The 18,538-nt window shown below is 38.9% G+C and overlaps 5 protein-coding genes across 14 annotated transcripts in view; 2 read left to right on the top strand and 3 right to left on the bottom strand.

Moving 5' to 3' along the window:
- LOC146481264 (alsin-like) overlaps window positions 1–1,918 on the top strand; it is a 74,535-nt gene extending 72,617 nt beyond the window's left edge. Inside the window, exon 31 of the transcript XR_014864550.1 lies at window positions 199–1,918. The gene's annotated coding sequence lies outside the window, so the exon portion shown is untranslated. The remainder of the gene's footprint in view (window positions 1–198) is intronic.
- The window catches only part of LOC146481262 (uncharacterized), a 43,699-nt gene extending 27,669 nt beyond the window's left edge, over window positions 1–16,030 (bottom strand). The window contains exons 1-3 of one of the 4 annotated variants that reach the window (XM_085108930.1): window positions 15,856–16,029; window positions 14,619–15,398; window positions 13,797–14,309 (exon numbers count right to left, since the gene is read on the bottom strand). In XM_085108930.1, the coding sequence (XP_084965056.1) occupies window positions 14,654–15,398; window positions 15,856–15,896 (786 nt within the window). In that variant the 5' untranslated portion in view covers window positions 15,897–16,029 and the 3' untranslated portion in view covers window positions 13,797–14,309; window positions 14,619–14,653. Of the gene's footprint in view, window positions 1–13,796; window positions 14,310–14,618; window positions 15,399–15,855 lie in introns of those variants that run through there. The other 3 variants (XM_085108933.1, XM_085108934.1, XM_085108931.1) reach the window with 3 other exon arrangements.
- Window positions 1–18,538, bottom strand: part of LOC146481255 (uncharacterized) — a 116,193-nt gene that overhangs the window by 36,301 nt on the left and 61,354 nt on the right. The gene's annotated exons all lie outside the window — the stretch shown is intronic.
- Window positions 3,131–12,820, bottom strand: LOC146481263 (uncharacterized). The gene is made up of 3 exons (XM_085108896.1): window positions 12,721–12,820; window positions 7,362–7,967; window positions 3,131–7,319 (listed from the first exon to the last, which is right to left on the bottom strand). Exons 2-3 carry the CDS (start codon window positions 7,938–7,940, stop codon window positions 4,482–4,484), a joined length of 3,417 nt encoding a protein of 1,138 aa, XP_084965022.1. The 5' UTR covers window positions 7,941–7,967; window positions 12,721–12,820; the 3' UTR covers window positions 3,131–4,481.
- The window catches only part of LOC146481252 (alsin-like), a 93,191-nt gene continuing 90,883 nt past the window's right edge, over window positions 16,231–18,538 (top strand). For 2 of the 4 annotated variants that reach the window (XR_014864553.1, XR_014864554.1), the window contains exon 1: window positions 16,231–16,732. The gene's annotated coding sequence lies outside the window, so the exon portion shown is untranslated. The remainder of the gene's footprint in view (window positions 16,733–18,538) is intronic. The other 2 variants (XR_014864552.1, XM_085108905.1) reach the window with 1 other exon arrangement.

The following is an 18,538-nucleotide window of genomic DNA, read 5'->3' as shown; positions in this document are numbered from 1 at the left end:
ATCTGAACATTATATGTCACACTGAGATAAACCTGAAGAAAATTGGGCCGCCGTTTTTCAAGTTTAACTAAATGTACATGTGATCCAAACACATATTGCACTGATTGCGTGTTTTGATTCCCAGTGCGCAATTGTTTAATATCATGATCTGATTTTAGTTTCTGCTTAGCCGTTTTTTGCGTTGTTTTTTGTCACCAGGCCTCCTTTTTCCAGATTCAAAATGAAAAAGGATGATTCAGATGCTGGTACAAGTTGTCATCTCAACATTGATGGATTATTTAGCTGTAATGTCATGCAATGTCTTTGTGGAAGGTTACTTGAATCATCGCACCACATCCCAGAGCCAACCTAGAATATGTTATCCAAGTTAGTGTGGAACAAAATCCTAAGTATGAATATCGCGTGTAATTTGAAAGCTACCTGGGATTGCTTTTCATATTCCGTTGTTCGTTTATGGATTTTTTACAAACAGCTGTTTTTAGAATCTTTCCCTTGTTAAGCTCATTCCAAGTCCAGATTTCAGATCTCGACCAGTGTTTTTGTGTACGTATCTGAACTGGTGCGGTTGTTTTCGCAGTGATTTAATAAGATGTGAAACAGCTTCTAACTTTCTGCTCTTTTGTATCATAAAGAAATATAACTTTCTTCTTAACCGGACACGTTATTCATTGACCTTGTAGTGTATGATGTTGCAATTGACTCCCAAATGTCTACACTTTAACGAGCCGTCTTTAAAGGAACCTCCACTCTCGGCATAAATTGACGTTAAATCATTGAAAATACAATCTAATTTCCAATTCGTTGGAAAACATGGAGTAATATTTCCGTGTCGGACAAAACAGGATTGCCCAATTGTGTCACACAAAAGAACTTATGCTCACTGGTCATTAAATCCAAAATGGCGGCGCCCGGAAAATTGAAAGCGACGATAATCAAATGTAATTTTTAGCTCATCTGAATAGTCTTTCCACTTTTCAAAATACAATTTAGAATTTAGGCATTATTTCCTACGATTTAACATCAATTTGTTGTCAGAGTGGACTTTCCCTTTAAACACTAAGTCTTTTAGCACATTTTTACTCTCAATTAAGGACGGTGCCTTCTAATACAGAAGTATTTTTACACAGTTTATGACTATGTAATAAAAGCAGATATTAGCAAGGGCTACTGAAATCCGGAAAGAAAATTATTGGGGGTAACGGGGCATTTTTGAGAGCTAATAACGCGACAATTGTTCTAAAATGCAGTAAAATACAAGGCAATGTATGACAATTTTTTTAGAAATTGAAGATGTATTATCTCTAAAAAATGCATGGTTACCCCCTAATTTTCTTTTTGTATACCAAGAACACTTGCTAAGTTTTGCTTTCTCCGCATAGTTTTAAACCGCGTAAAAACATATCCCTGTATTAGTAGGCACCGTCCTTAATTAAGTAATTAATTTATTAAGCATTCTACCATTTGAGGAGTTGAGCAGCTAACTCTTTCACTCAGACATAAATACCACAGGCAGGACTCGAAGTCCTTTTTACTATTTAATCATCTCGTGCAATAAAATGTGAAAAACAACTTATGCCTGACCTGCTTCTTTTACTGTTTTTCTTTTGTTTGTTTGTTTTGTTTTGTTTTTCCTTGGTTTATTACGTTGAATAACATTTTAATCTCGGAAACAACAAGGACTGTTTGTAGACTAACAGCAAATAACTTGGACACCATTCTATTGCTGAACAGACTGATATAGTGTGACATCCTGTGTTGTTCGTTCGTAGTTTAACCCTTTAACCCCTTATATCAAAGACCAAATTCTTCTATCTTGTCCCCATACTTTCCTTATAAAAGTACTGGGGAGACGTTATAAAAATATCAAGAAAATTCACCTTGGGTAATCATATCCTCAATTCTCATGAACTCGGGGATTGAATATCCATCAATATTACAAGGAGAAATTCGATTCTGATCACTGTTAGGGCTTTTAAAAAGGATTAAGCTATCTCAGACGTCTTTTGGTCACATGTTCTCAAGCACATGTAGGTTCCCGAGCAGGGCCGTACATAGCAGGGGGGCAGAGGGGGCACCTGCCCCCGCCAGGAAAATTCAATTTTTTTTTCTTACATAGTGTTTGAGTTTGCTGAGCTATTTTTTGTAGCTATGTTGGTCCGAAATCACAAGAAAATCGACTGAAAATATATTCCTTTAATGTGAATTCCAAATAAATATTTGGAAAAATTTTTCGAGGCAAAAGCCAGTACGAGTTTTCTTATGAAAATAATGATTTTGTAATTTGGGCTGCTTGTGATTTAGAATTTGGTGTGTAAATAAAGACTGACAAGCCTACGCCACTCCCTGGAGGGGGTTTTAACCTTTTAATTTTTAAATCTAGCATACACGAGTACGTTTTTTCAGAGCTAAATTGGTTTTTAAAGCCTGCGCTACCCCCAAGTATTTGTGGCGGGTTTGGAGGATTTGATAGAGCCTTGGATTTAACCATCGTATTTTCAACATCCCAGGTCCTTTCTGCCTAATGAATTTTGATTTTCCTCTTCAGTTGAATTCTCTTCATTTTGAATATGACCTCTTATTCTGTTTGTTCAACGACGGTGTTTTTGATGCCACATAGGGCATTTCAGCTGGGTTTGGTTTGGCTCGTGTAAGTGCGTGGTAGTTTTAACTGCCTTTCTTGTTGAGATTTGTGTAATGTTAAGACAGAAATTAATCATTGTATAGTGCAATGAGCTTTCTGTAGTTGTTGTAATGCCGGGCCCGGCTATTAGTTTTTGTCACAAGGTGTTGTGTTTCTTGCTATGGCTATTTGGTTTTTTGGTTCTCTAGTAATCGCTATAGCGTTTTATAGAGCTATGCAACGTGTCACAGTAACAAAAGGCTTGAATTGTACGTAAATCACGACTGTGTTTTTGCAAATGCTTCGCTCCACTGTTATACGTAGTGCGTTGAATTGTGTGAGCTCAGTGGTTTTCTCCCTTTGTTTACAGCAGTGCATCGACTGTGTTTTAAATTTACCATTAAATGAGAGGCAATGTTTGGTCCACGCTAAAAACGGTGTTTATGCCATAAAAAGTCATGACATTTAAGACAAAAAGCATCAGTGCTTTTGTTGTTGTTGTTGTTGTTGTTGTTGTTGTTGTTGTTGTTCTTAAAAGGCCTTAGAGGCAGCTTTTCGTGTAGGGGTGAAAACGTACGGGAGACCCCTGTGAGGGGTGTGCGGAGTTTGCCCCCTTGGACAAAAAATCCTAGGTACGGCCCTGCCAAGTAAAGAATAGGAAAAAGTTGCAACCAGAAATGAAATGAAAGTAAACGAGGGAGGGAATCCTCATCTTTCTGTCTGCCTGTTTTCTTTTCAGCCAATTCCTAAATGTACGGTTTCTTCAAAAGATGATTCATTTTATCTGCATTAAAGAGTTTGAATGTATGAACGTCTTTTACGTTGAAAACATGAAAGAAAAAACCAAAGCTGTACAAAGTTTTGGAGCAGTCTTGTGTTTCCTTTCCGCTCCATCGCTCGACTTGATGTGACATTTCATGACATAACGGCAATCCTTATAAGGGACTTTAATTACAGTTGAGTTCAATTAACCGTATTCCGGAATAAGAATAAGCGGCATAGCTGTAAAATTTCTATTTTTAAGTAAATTTGGGAAGATATAATTGAATAACTTATTTTTATTACTTTATTATTTCTGCAAACTTTCGTTGATACACGATAATTTTAGAGCGATTTTGTACTTCAGTAGCTCCAAAAACCTCTCGTGAGGGATTTTTTGTCATTGTATGCATTCCTATTCTGGAATAGGGTCAATCAAACGCTCCCTGAGTAACCACGACGGCAAACACAACTTAAAAATATAAGATCTCGTTACTTGCACCACTTTGTGATTATTACAATTCGTTCAACTCGTACATTCTGGCCGAACTATCCAGAAACAAAACTGCTAGGAACGGCGTTCATGTTAAGAAAGATATTGGAATATTTACCGTACATGTGCTTACGTTCTCTATAGAACGTTCGAAATTCCGAAAAATAACGAAATTCGTTGTTTCGCCGAAGACGGCGAAGAAATGTACCAAACTTTATAATTTGTAATTATTTTGTGGCCCTCTTGTTATCGTAGATGACTAGACCTTGCTATCCAAATAAGCAGCCATAGAGGTGCCACCCCCCAACCTCCTCCTTTCTATTTACGTAAACGTCCTGGATACCGCGACAGTCAACTTGCAACACAAGCAAGTTAGGCATAGGTACCTTTAGAAGTGTTGGTGAAGTTTACTAAAGTCATTGTATTATGAACTCGTTGCAACACTGATCAATATGTCCGGCACCAACCTTCACAAGTGCAATGGCTGGAGAACGTTGACGATACTCCTTGGCCTCCTCAAGGTCACCATTCTAGTTGTGAATTAAACCTAAGTAATTTCAACTCGTTTCAACATGTACACGACAATGTTCGTTGTACAATTTCTCAAGTCTAATAGATACAGCACTTTGATGATACTCGTTTGGCCTGCTTAAAGTCGCCTAGGTCTCGGTGAATTAAACGTAAGTTATTGTAACTCGTTGCAACATCAATATGTTCGGCACCAAGTTTCTCAAGTCTAATGGTTAGAGAACGTTGATGATACTCCTTGGCCTGCTCAAGGTCGCCTAAGTCTTGGTGAAGTAAACCTAAGTTATTGTAACTCGTTGCAACACTAATATGTTCGGCACCAAGCTTCTCAAGTCTAATGGTAAGAGCACGTTGATGAAACTCCTTAGCCTGCTCAAGGTGGCCTAAGTCTTGGTGAAGTAAACCTAAGTTATTGTAACTCGTTGCAACACTGATATGTTCGGCACCAAGCTTCTCAAGTTTAATGGTTAGAGCAAGTTGATGATACTCCTTGGCATGCTCAAGGTCGCCTAAGTCGCGGTGAAGTGAACCTAAGTTATTGTAACTCGTTGCAACACTAATATGTTCGGCACCAAGCTTCTCAAGTCTAATGGTAAGAGCACGTTGATGAAACTCCTTAGCCTGTTCAAGGGCGCCTAAGTCTTGGTGAATTAAACCTAAGTTATTGTAACTCGTTGCAACACTAATATGGTCAGCACCAAGTTTCTCAACTTTAATGGTAAGGGCACGTTGATGAAACTCCTTAGCCTGCTCAAGGTCGCCTAGCTGTCGGTGAATTTGTCCTAAGTTATTGTAACTCATTGCAACATCCATATGTTTGGCACCAAGCTTCTCAAGTCTAATGGTTAGAGCACGTTGATGATACTCCTTAGCCTGCTCAAGGGCGCCTAAGTCTTGGTGAATTAAACCTAAGTTATTGTAACTCGTTGCAACACTAATATGGTCAGCACCAAGTTTCTCAACTTTAATGGTAAGGGCACGTTGATGAAACTCCTTAGCCTGCTCAAGGTCACCTAGCCGTCGGTGAATTTGTCCTAAGTTATTGTAACTCGTTGCAACACTAATATGTTCAGCACCAAGCTTCTCAAGCCTAATGGTTAGAGCACGTTGATGATACTCCTTGGCGTGCTCAAGGTCGCCTAAGTCTTCGAGAATTAAACCTAAGTTATTGTAACTCGTTGCAACACTAATATGTTCGGCACCAAGCTTCTCAAGTTTAATGGTCAGAGCACGTTGATGATACTCCTTGGCGTGCTCAAGGTCGCCTAAGTCTTGGTGAATTAAACCTAAGTTATTGTAACTCGTTGCAACATTCATATGTCCGGCACCAAGCTTCTCGAGATATGTAGTTGGGGCACGTTGCTGGTACTCCTTGGCCAGCTCAAGGTCGCCTAAGTCTTGGTGAATTAAACTTAAGTCATTGTAACGCGTTGCAACATTTAAATCGGCACTTCTTAGGTTTTCCAGCTTAAGAGCGAGTGCGTATTCGTTGTACATTTTTGCGCCGTTGAATTCGCAGTGCTTTCTACATATCCTGCCAAATGCTTCAAACGTTTGATAAAAATTGCTTGAAATATATTGATCATGGACTTGAAATGAGCCTCCTTTTGAAAACACATCATCAATCACTAAAATTAATGTTCTCAAATGAGGGACGACGTGTAGAGTGTCCAGTGCCGAGTGGCTTTCTTGTGGGACGGTGTTAATAAACTGGTTGAATGATTTAATAGCGCCATTCATAATGCCAATGTTATTATCCTCTGGGTTGTCCTTTAGTGCAGTTTTGATAGCATCATGTACAACCTGGTGGACACGAATGAAGCAACCATTTCCGTCTTCATCAAATAGCAGTAGTGAGCATCTCTTTAGTCTCATGCAAATCAATTCTTTTTCTAGATCTTTGCTATTTTCATCTACGGTTTTTATGTAACTGATTCCAATATCCAGGCTTAATGGTTTGGGTGCACAAATTGAAAGTAAAGAGAATAAGTGATTCACAACTTTGTTGGAAGTGATCTCCTTTTCAACGGCTAGAGCTATGGCGGCGGTCATGGAGTTTGGGTAGCTAAGGTTTGTTTCGGCGAGAATCTCCTCAGTAATTCTCCGTTGACCTTTTCCTAATAGTTTTAGATATTCTTTCCATCCGAAATGTGATGATGCCTTGTTCTGCCGAGCCTGTTTAACAAATGTTGCGGCGCTCGCTAAAGCAAGAGGTTGGTAGTCCAGTGCTTGTGCAACTTCATTTTCCTGCTCGCTGTCGGGAAGACCAGAAAGCATGGACAATAAAGAGATGGCATCGTTGTGATCCATACCTTTGCTTACTGGCATGTGATTGATGCACGAGCTTGGTAAAGGGATAGACGCGGTGTCTTGTGTTGTAATCAACAACTGACCCTTTCCCCACGCCTCGTTGCCGGCGTCTGGCAGATGAACATGCACAGAAGATACGCTGGTGACATTGTCAACTACCAGTAGCCAAGACGTGTACAAGCCAATTTTGGCGGCAATAAGCATCTTGAGATCAGCTATCTTCTCTTCAATTTTCGAATTTTTGGAGTTGAGGATTTGTATAATTGAATATTCCGGACACCTTAATTGACGAGCAAAGAAAGCATACGACTCCAGAAGTGAATCTGGATTTGCAGCATTTAAAGTCATTACAAATGGCACACCACATGGCATTTCTTTACCTTCATCAAAGAATCGTCTAGCCACAAGTCTTGCTAGCTGCGATTTGCCACTTCCAGGATTCCCCGAGATGTATAGGTAGGTCAGACCGCTTTTGTTGGCTTCTTTTAGCTCGCTAAGCTGTTTTACTATTTCAGCTACATCACGATCACGAGTTCTGATGTCGTGTGAAGGCTTTGGTGGAAGAATACAAAAAGAGGTAACTTCTTTCTGCAGCTGATCTTCGAGGACCTGTCGTTGATCTTCGAGGACCAGTCGCTGATCTTCGAGGACCTGTCGCTGATCTTCCTTATCTTGAAGTTGCTGTTTAAGGTTATCAACTTCTTTTAGCACATCTCTTAACTCTTCGGTAGGAAAAGTCGTCTGATTTTTTATGTCTTGAATTTTTACAGTATCGAGACCAAGCACCTGAAAAGCACCGCAAACGTTGCTGATGGTTTTGTGAAAGTCTGCATCGGAGAGATTGTCTCGGAGCGAGTGAGCAAATGCTTCGTTCCTAAATTTTCTAAGATCATCTACATTTGTACTGATTGTTGTGTTAATACAGTGCCCAACACAATCAGAGTAAAGGATGGCGTAAAACAGCATTGTGCAATCCCATTTTGCTCTATCTCCATTCTTTATTGTGGCCAGGAGATGCGCATTTTTTTTTCGGTTTCGAAGAGACTCCCCGTTGTAAAAGTCCAGTCCATTCGTAGGATCATCTTTCCATTCTCCCATTGTTGCTTTGTACTGTTTGTCCCATTCCTGTTTAAAAATCGTTCTCAGACCCTCAGCTAGTATATTAGTGGTTACATGGCAAATTCTGAAGTAGTTTAGCTGTTCATTGGTATATTCATTTGAAGAGGCCATATCTGGTTTTCTTATGGGACTTGGAACCTTTGTGGAGAGAAAGACCTTTCCATTAGCAACTGGCGGAAATTTGACGCGGAGCGAAAGTAGATTTAACTTGCGTTATGAATTGAAGAAGGTTGTTAAAATAGCTAACGGTGTCGTTAGTTTTCAATTCAGCAACATGGAGAGGAAAGTTACAGAATTTTCTCAATTAATGGACACCAGTGTTTTCTTGGCGTCAATCTGCAAAGCGGAAACTCCTTACGTTTGATATTGTTTTAAAAACAGTAACAACAGCAACAAACAAATAACTTTGACCGATACGAAACTTGCAGATCTTATCACATTTTACTGTATGTACTAGATAGTATATGGAAATAATGTGAAGGAATATGTTAAGCCTGGTGAATAAATGAGAATGATGTATTAATCAGTAAATGACACAGGCATGCTCGGAAAAAAATATCCGAGTGCTCCTATCAGGAGTCGAACCTAATACCTTCCGATTACTAGTTCAGATGGTCTACCACTGAGCTACAAGAGACTCATGGGGAATGGAATGTCAATGTGTGGCACATGCGCAATGGAAATGATGTGATGGAATATGTTCAGCCTGATGAATAAATGAGAATGATGTATTAATCGTTTACTGATTAATGCATCATTTTCACTAGATAGTATATGTACTCAGTAACACTCCAATATAACGACAAGAAAGCAATAAGGGCATTAGCGGCCTTATTTATTCCTTTTGTACGCCTCGCAGTGTTTTTAAACCTTTCATCCCGGCACGATTGAGCTAATTAAATGATTTTAGTCATATAGATAGCATGATTGGTTTGTTGCTCTTCCGTTGCGCTACTTGACTTCTTACCGGAAGTTGCTTATGATAACGTAATGACCGATGCGCCACAGAGATCTTCAAAGGCCGGATAACTTTATCCTGTGGATAAGACACTATCCCACAGTTTCAATAAGTGCAAAGATTTCAATATTTCCTCTTGTACAACCAAATATGCACACTCTAACCACAGTTAAGTTTGGGAGTGCACGAAAACCTTCGACAACGTTTAATGGAAGTATGTTTAAGACGGACCTGAATAGTGCCTTATCCAGCGGATAAAGTTATCCGGCCTTTGAACAACTGGGGCCTGACTTTCGGTTACTTTTGACTTGCTCCTCAAGCATCTTTATATGTGTTTGCTCTAAAACTAAATCGAATACACAGAGATCGCAACAACGTTTTTGAAAAGGAAGTTAGGATTGTCGATCGATGGCAACAAATAAACCTAAATCGACTATTTAACTGCTACGAATGGCGTGTGAGGGTTGGCATGAGAAGAACGGTCAAGAAATTGCATATGGTCAGTTTTTACAATACCCCGTATAAACGAAAGGACGTACCTTTCGAAATACTGGAAAAATATTTTTCCCTGACCCTGAAATCAGCCTTGCTTTTTGTTTCTTCACCATTTTTTTTTTTTTTTGCATTATTTGATAAACCAGAAATAACATGATCATGTCTAATTTTGATCGAGCGGAGTGGCCGCCTACGCAAATGATTGTAGTCAGGTTAGAAGAGAATGCAAGGAAGATTCTTCCACCAACTGTTTTTTTCTGCTGTTTTGTTTTGCTTCTCTGCTTGACTGTTTTCCAGTGGGCTTTCGGGGAGGGGGGGGGGGGGGCTGCTGGGGGGCTCTCTTGTTTGCCACAAAATTTCGGCTTGCGATATGCAACTTCTTGAAGTTCACAATTTACAGTCACGGACATTGTATTACTTTGGATCAGTTAACCCTATCTTGAGAAGTTCTTTTATTCGTCCACTGGAACCGGGATGCACTCACCTCCCCCCCCCCCCCCTACCTCCCCTCCATAACTTCGCGCATACAAAAGCTAAGACAGTGAGACTTGGAGGATAGATAGAACGTCGACACATGTCTCCTTTGAGGTTCGCAACGCGAAATGATGATGTCATATGACGTGGCAATGATTGACAAATGGCTCTCATCTTAGAATCACCATCTTAGGGATTTTCCTAAAACTTCAGGAAGGCGCCGAAATTGAACGAAAAGAATCAAGAACAATAAGGGAACACTAATGTGAGCTAAAAACATAAAAGTTACGGGAAAAAGTGGGTTTTTTTTCTTTATTTTTAAGAAAAGGTATTTTCTATTTTCTAAAAAAAACTTTTCATCAAAAATTGGTTGCTATGGTAACATCAAGGTTAATGAACACTAACCGACCACATCAATTTTTTCCCAGATAAATTTCTGAAAGTGTCCTGAAGTTGCAGGATGTTTGCTCGAATATTTAAAAAGTTATTTAGGTTCAAAATTGCAGCGGGCAGAATCCCCCCCCCCCCCCCATACCTTTTCTCCCAGTCTAAATAGGGCTAAGCGTCATAAACAAGATATTAGGTTTGATAAAGGATAAAAGAATCAAACAGTTCAAGTCGTCTTAAATAATATGGGTGAATATGATGGTTTGAAGGATTAAGAGACATCACTCCAGCGACACTTTCTTCGGATACCCCCCCTCCCCCCTCTCCCCCCGGCCTGTGTAACAAAAAAGTGTGCAAAAGGGGTTTGTGTTATTGAATGAAATTGCAATTAAATCAACTATAGGAGAAAAGGCTTTATACTTACTGTCTTACTGTCGGAAGCTTTCTCGGAAAGAATCACGCCAGAAGACAAAAAATAATTCACTCTAAATTGTCTGTTCGTAAGACGTGATCACAATCGAAACTGAAAGTAATCTGTTGCTCTCAGGCTGTTTATTCCATGACGTCTGTGTTAATTTTTCTTAATCACCATTGGAGTTACTAATGCTTGATGACCCGCGGAATTTTCCCATACTCTAGTTTGTGTGAAAAATGCCCTTCAAGATGGATTGAATCAGATGTCTGGAGAATGGAACTTTTAAGAACATGACGAACAAGGATTACTTCATACGTTTATGGACAAAATGACTTCTGAGCTCATTTTGATGTGCGCGTGAATTGCCGGGGGTAGTGATGACGTGAGCGTGTTGTATTTTAAGTAATGGTTTTTAAAAATAGAGACGTGTTAGTCACGAGAGCAACAGATTGAGGACTTGTAAAACTATCTTTGTTATGCTTCAGAAAACGTTGCTTCGATTGTGTCAAGTCGACTAAAGAATTGTCCAAACACGCGACTAATAAAACACTTAGTAAGGCGTATTCAGAGAAATCGGCCGGCGTAATTAAAAATACAACGGGACACACAGATGTCATAGAAGAGTTAAAGATTCCTTTTGGAAAATATAGTAGATCCGGGGGTACTCCTCAGAATTGTTGGTGAGTGTGTGCGGCCCGGTTCTCGAATCCCTTACCCTATTTCAGACCCAAATATGTCATTTTGTGGCACCCTTTTTCTCACCCTTTTTCAGACCTGATTTCTAGTATCCAGACATGTTTCCTTTTTCAGACCAAAACGCCTCAAACACCATACCGTTTGGCGCCCCCGTCCCCTCCCCACTCCCCCTGGGTAGAGGATGTTAATAAACATTTAATTGCGTCTCCGTTTGTGTTTTTTAATCAGTTTATGCTTTGTTGAACTCGCTACATGTCAGATTCCTATGATCAGATTACACTTATTAAAAAATATTCCAACCGATCGCACAGTGACGCACGAGTAATTCGATCTCCTTGTGTAAACTTCAATTTATATTGTTAAATTCAAGGTAAGAAAATAAAACATTTCATTGGCCAGCGACACACAGATGTCATAGAAGAGTTGGAGATTCTTTTTGGAAAATAGAGATTTTTTTGGGGGGGGGACCCCTCAGAATTGTTGGTGGATATGTGCGGCTCGATTCTCGAAACCCTGACCCTCCTTCAGACCCAAATATGTCATTTCCATGGTTTTACTTGAATTTACGTGAGGCAAAATGAACCCCCCCCCCCCCCTTTAACACCTCCCAATCAAAACCAAGAATACGTTCATATATCGATTTCGATTTTGCAATGGGGTGCTAAGGGACGACTAATTTAATGGTATAGTAATCTTTGTCGTCTAAGGCCAGACCGTATATAATATATAAGGCGAACAGAATAAGAGCACAGTTGCTTGTGTACCTTTCAAGCATTCTTCAAATGTTTTTGTTATAGAACAGTGAACTATATCAAATACACAGAAATCGTCAAAATGTTTTTGACTGGGAAAAAACGTAGGATTGATAAGGCGTGAATAAATGAAACTTAATCAACTATTAAACTGCCACAAATGACAGGTAAGTATCGGTAAGCGAAGAACGGCCAAGAAATCAACGGTAAACTAGCAACATTAAACAAGATTGTGTCGATCGAGCTGAGTGGCCGCCGCTTATACAAACTATTGTAGATGTCAGTCGGATTAGAACGAGAATACGAGCGAAATTCTTGCACCAACTGTCTTTATCTGCTGTTTTGCATCGCTTTTCTTTTCGACTTGTTTTCCGGGGGAGGAGATGGGGATTTGTCTTATTTACCACAAATTTGCGGCGCGCTATTTAGTAACGAAGTTGCCAAGTATGATTTGGAATTTCACAATTTACAGTCTCAGACATCGTATTGCTTTGGACACCGCAAAGCTTGATACAGCGTCACAAATAATTCAAGGTTTTCGATCAGTTGTAATAGACAAAATCAAACATTTTTGTTTTGAGCGATTTAGAGACATCACCCCACCGACGTTTTCGTCCGATACTCCTCCTACCGGTCTGTTTGACGAAGTTTTCTTGTTTTCTTGTTGTATGAAATCACAGCTAACGAAACTAGAGGCAAACGTGATATACTTACTGTTAGTAGCTTTCTTGAGGAAGAAATGACAACAGAAAGCAAAGGACTTAGTCAGTCTAAAGTGTCTGTTTGTGAGACGTGATGAAAATCGAAAATGAAACTCAGGACGTTTATTCTCTGACGTATGCGTCTATTTTCACAAAAATAACCATTTGGGCAAAAATGCGCAATGACCCGCATATTTTTTCTACCGCTACATATTGTGAAAATGTTCTTCAAGCCTCAATGTTGTTTAAATCAGATGTTTGAAGAAGAGAACTTAATACAGTCCGGACACGAGGATTATTTTATACATTTAGGGATAAACTGACCAGGCTCATCGTATAAAAGCGTGATTAACGCGTTGCGTGATACCCCGAGAGTGATGACGTGAGCGTGCATTTTTAAAAATAGATATGTTGATTATCACGAGACCGACCCATGACTGACATGACAGATCATTGACTTACAAAACATTATTTGTAAGCCGTAGTATTGTAAAATACCGTAGTTCATTCTGCAAGTGTAGTGTCCCATTTATGAGGGTCTCAGTGGGGTGGAGGCATTTACGGTTGACGGCTAATATTTTGGCTTTTCTATGGCTAACGATTAATTTCTCTCCGTTACGGTTAAATAACATCTGAAACGAAAGTCAATTGCTTTACTGAAAGTTCAAAATTTGTGTCGCCATTGTTGCAAAACACATTTTAAGGTCTGTTGGTCTCAGACGACCTTTCGCGGATGAAAAAAGGCTGAAATAGGGTACATCGGCCACTAGAAAAGACATAAAAAGTCCGACAACGATCTTGACAATCTCAGGAATAAAAAATTGTGGATAGGAATTTTCTACGATTAACTGTTTTTTTTTACGACTAACAGTTAAAAGTTTCTACTATTTGCGCCTGACGACTAAAATGTTTGGTCATTCTATGACTAACGATTAACGCCATTGAGACCCTCATTTATGTCCTACAGCCGATCTTCGGAGATCCCGAGCAAATATTCAGGGAGAAGTGAAAAAATGTTAAGCTTTTCCTCCTGTTTTGACTTTCCCCAGAAACGTTTTCTTGTCAAAGATAAGAAAATACATCAATGGCTACTTTTAACTCAACATTTTCAGCTTTTATTGTATTAATTTATTACGCAAGCAACAGCTGGCATTTACATTCAAATTTCTTTTGCTACTAAACGATCTTAAAGTAAGGCTATCTTTCCCTCTAATAATTTATCTTTTTAGATGCTTTTTATGAAAAAAAAAATGATATACAGCGGGAAGATAGATAAAAATCGATATTAATGATGAAAGCGTATAGTATGACTGTTGAAAGTGTCCCTCTTTCATACTACTAAACAATTAATTTTCTTTCAAAAATTCTATTAAATTAACAGTCAACAAACTATTCCATTCGCGCTTAATCTATCGATGGGAATCATTATAAGGATTCTGTTATTCCCAACAATGATTTACATACACATAATCCGTGGTACAAAAAATAATATTCCTAAGTAGTTTTGTAAAAGTTATTATGGCTATTTTTTATTACAACGCAAAGGAGCAGATTTGTGGAGTTCAATTCCCCGAAGATCTAATGAATATTAGTATAAATCTACTAGTGTTCTATCACGAATGCCGTTCTCTGATTGGCTACGCTACTCGCTATCTATTCTGTGATAGATAGTGAGTAGCGGTTTTCAACAAAATGGCGGCCGCTTCGTTGCGTTTTCGAAGTGCCTGCGATGAAGATATAGATAATTTATTTGTTTAGTTTTGAACGGCTAGTAGATTTATACTAAAACAATTAGATTATTCGCTCTCGATTTCTATGCATGATAGCTGATTCGGGCTGCGCCCTCATCAGCTATCACGCGATAGAAATCTCGAGCTCATAATCTAATTGTTAATTAGATCTCGCTTTTACATAAAAAGAAAAAATGTATTTTCTTTCATATCTTTTTAGTTCTGTTCTCCTTTGTCACCGCTGGTTGTCTGTTCTGCCTCGTCTTCAGGTTGCGGCTCATCAATCTCCATGGTGATATCAACACTTCTCGTACTTGGTAACAAAGCTGGATCACGTGACGCTTCTATAGTGAGCAGCCCCGTTTTGGACAAGCGTGACGTCACTGAGCTGAGGTCCACGTCATTGGGCAGCAGAAAACGGCGGCTGTAATTACGTGACCAATGAAAACCATCATCTTCGGATCTTTGTTTTCCAGTTATCGTCAGCTCTTGTCCATGAAGTTTGACCTTGATTTCTTCTGGTTTAAATCCACTCAAATCTAAGTTGACTGCAAATTTGCCGTTGTCCTCTTCCATTTTCTCTTTGACTCTTTTGGTTCCTTCGAGTACAAGAGCGTTACCATCTGGGGTAGCACGTGACGTCACAGATTCAGGATCAACTTCTTGTGGGATTTTAATGACTTTCTTGAACTCGCTGTTTTCAAATCCATTTTCGTCTTCTGATCGATGCTGGCCATGTAAGGTTATGTTTTCGCTGTCAACAGCAACAGAGATTTCTTCAGGTTTGTACTGATTCAGCGGTACAGAGGCGATCTTGATTGCACCTTGGGGCGACTTGTCTTTCCTTTGCTCAAAGCAAGTATCTCCTGTTTCCTGTTCATACGCTAGAGCAAGTTGTCTCCAAAGTTCTGGGAAAAATCCAAAGCCGGGTACAGCTCGGCTGTAGTAACTGTGCCTGTCGCTAACAACAGAAAAAAGGAAATTAGAATCAGTTATTTTCTTTTTACGTAAAAAGAGTTTTCCGAATCGTAATGAAGAGCTAAAGTAACATGATGGACTGGTTTAAGGCATTAGCACACAGCTTTAATTACGTTCTAAAGGATTGTTGTAGTTAGTTCAATGTTGACTAAAGATTTGCTAAATGCATTTACAGGCATGCTGAGCCGAATCTGGGCCAAAACGATTGGTGAAAAGTGATTGTCTGAACGACATCAAAATACAATGTAACAATAGTTAACTATTGTGTTACTTGAAACGGAAACTAAAAGTCATTTATCTTGCCAAAATTTTTTGACTGGTAGTGGTTATTATTTGCCATTTAAAGTAGTCTGAAACACAGGGAAGTGCGAATCAGAATTAGGCAAAAACATTACCCTTATACACGGCTAAAAGCTATCAAAACTCGTAGAAAAACTTACCGGTACGGATGAAATGTTGGAAATCTGAAAACGACAGCCATTTCTTCTTGACTGTTGTCTGCTTTTCCTTCTCTGGTAGGTAGCTTCAGAATCTTCTTAGAAACTTTGATGAACTGTTGCACGCTCAGCCAAACGCCACTTTTATAGCAGACGATTTCTTTCCAGAACCATCCATTGTTACTATAATTAAATACTTAAGCTCAATGCTTTCTAAGAATGACTCAGCTGTTTTAACTCCAAAAAAAGTGGAATATTACATGAATTCTCCTGTCATTTTCTAGCAAAATCAAGAAAAATGTGGAAAAATCCAGAAAATTCTCTACCGCTTTCCCTTGGTGCTCTCTCTTTCTCGGCATAGGAGACTGGGAACGAAATGGCGCACACATGAAGGGCACGAAAATCCACCGAGTTGGTTTGGATTTTTAGTTTACAAAGAAACGGTTCTACAGATGTTTATTTTGTGAATATTATTTTCACATTTACTTATAAATTCGCCAGAGATGTGGCCTGATTCGAGAATTTTCTAAACTTCTCCAGACCTATTTCGGTTTTACCAGAAAAAGACTGAAGATTACATGTATAATTTTACTGTCACCGTTTGTCAGCATAAATCAGCGGAGTCATTCCTTCGAAGCGCTGAGCTGGTGTCCAATTATAGTAGCAATGGATGGTTCTAGATCAAGGAAGTCGTCTGCTTTAACAATCGTGCTTGCAGTGTTTGGCTAAAGCCTAAGTATGCAGCAGCTCATCAAACTTTTTAGAAGACAACTAGAGACAAGAGTACCAGAAGAGCTTAAAATGAGAGCAGGCAGAATCAAGAAATAAGGGGTGTCGTTTTGAGATTTCCAAGGTGTCATCCATACTGACTACTGGTAGAGTAAGTTTCTTTTTTATATACAGCCACTTATCAATGTTATACTGGCATAGGTGGGGGGAAGGGGGGGGGGCGGGCTGGGGGGGGGGGGGAGAGTTTACATTTTCAAGAAAATTTCTGTCAAATTTCTTACCAGTGGGAAAAAAAATATGTTGAAAATGTCAAATATACGGGTACAAGAAAATTCCCCTCCCTGGGCAGCATTTTGTTGTCAAATGTCCCTAACCCTTGTAAGGCCAGAAAAAAGATGCAAAAAAGTGCATTTCTGAGAGAGTTTTCTCTTGTGATCTTAAAGGGAACCTCCACTCTTACAACAAATTGACGGTTAAGCGTTGGAAATAGTCTTAATTCTAAATATTTGTCTAAAACGTAGAAATGACATTCAAGTGTGTTAAAAATTAGATATGATTATGGAAAAGTTCCGCTTTTAAATTTCCTGGGGGCAGCCATTTTGAATTTGATGACGTGTAATGGTTGCCGCTTTTGTTATTCAGCAGAAGTTCTTTTGTGTAAAACAATTGAGCAACCTTATTACGTCATGAAATCCAAGATGACGGCGCGTGGGAAATTTAAAAGCGAAATAGGCAATAATCAAATCATGTTTTTTCCAACACTGAAATATTATTTCCATGATTTCCAATGAAATTTCAAAGAAAGTTGTATTTTCAATAATGTAACGTTAACATGTTTCGAGAGTGGAGGTTTCCTTTAATGTGGTGAGATCGCTCTGCTGAACTAAGTTGACCTTTAATTTTGGTCGTGAAGGGAAATACTAATTAAATTAACTGAACGAAATCTTCTTTTCATTTGGAGCCATTTGGATTAGTTTCTTTATGCCAATTTGCATACGCTAGCTATGAAGTACATTTATGTACCTTGTTTGTTTCGGTGTCCATGGGTCCAAAGACATCTAACGCTTGTGTAGCACACGACCTATAACCTTAGCTTAGACGCCTTAGCCTCAGTCCCAGTCTCATTGTTGCACCATGGCTAGATATTCAAATAGCCCTATCCCAGGGAGAGCAAGTTCAATCAAAATCCCTATCCACAGGCCACTGCAATGACCATCAAAATCCCTACCCTATGTCCTGCCCCAGCACCCTCCCCCCCTCCACCCACACTGCCAGTCTTATGTTTGGTTATGTTTCGAGTGTTATTCCTTCGTCAGAGTTCACGAATGAAGTAATTGTGGGTTGTATTTGTTTAATATCAGTCATTAGTGGAGCTACATTATTGGTGGGAGCTGGGTAACATGGAAAACAATAATTAGGTGAATGAAAAGCGTTGGTTGATTCCCTGGGGATTCAGAGTGGTGATTTGAAAGATCAGTTTTTGTGCTAAATTCTTGTGGGTTTTTGTGTTACCATAATGAAGAGAAATCCCACAGGCAGCCATGGGTTGGTAAGAGTTAAGTTAGGCAGATTAAGGCATCCAGTGACTGGGTTTAGAGATGCATCCTTGTCAATAATAATAATAATAATAATAATAATAATAATAATAATAATAATAATAATAATAATAATAATAATAATAATAATAATAATAAAATCTTTATTACAAAACCTCAATTAAAATCCTATTTACAATCAACTTGCTGTGACAAAAAATCCAATCAATTCATCGAAACACTATACTTCATTCACAAATTCTAAGAAAAGAAGTTACAACAGATCTTGACCAGTTCATCACGCTTGCATGATGCACAAAAGTTATACATCAATATTTCATTTTAAATTCACTGTTCAACCAGGAGCATAGCATGACAAGTTAGAAAGCAGCTGTTAGAGATAATTAAATACTCTTTAATTA

The sequence above is a fragment of the Pavona decussata genome, unplaced genomic scaffold (assembly GCF_977016875.1).
Source record: "Pavona decussata unplaced genomic scaffold, jaPavDecu1.1 SCAFFOLD_51, whole genome shotgun sequence".
In the NCBI taxonomy this organism is placed as follows: domain Eukaryota; kingdom Metazoa; phylum Cnidaria; class Anthozoa; order Scleractinia; family Agariciidae; genus Pavona; species Pavona decussata.
This window is presented reverse-complemented; position numbering and strand designations above follow the sequence as displayed.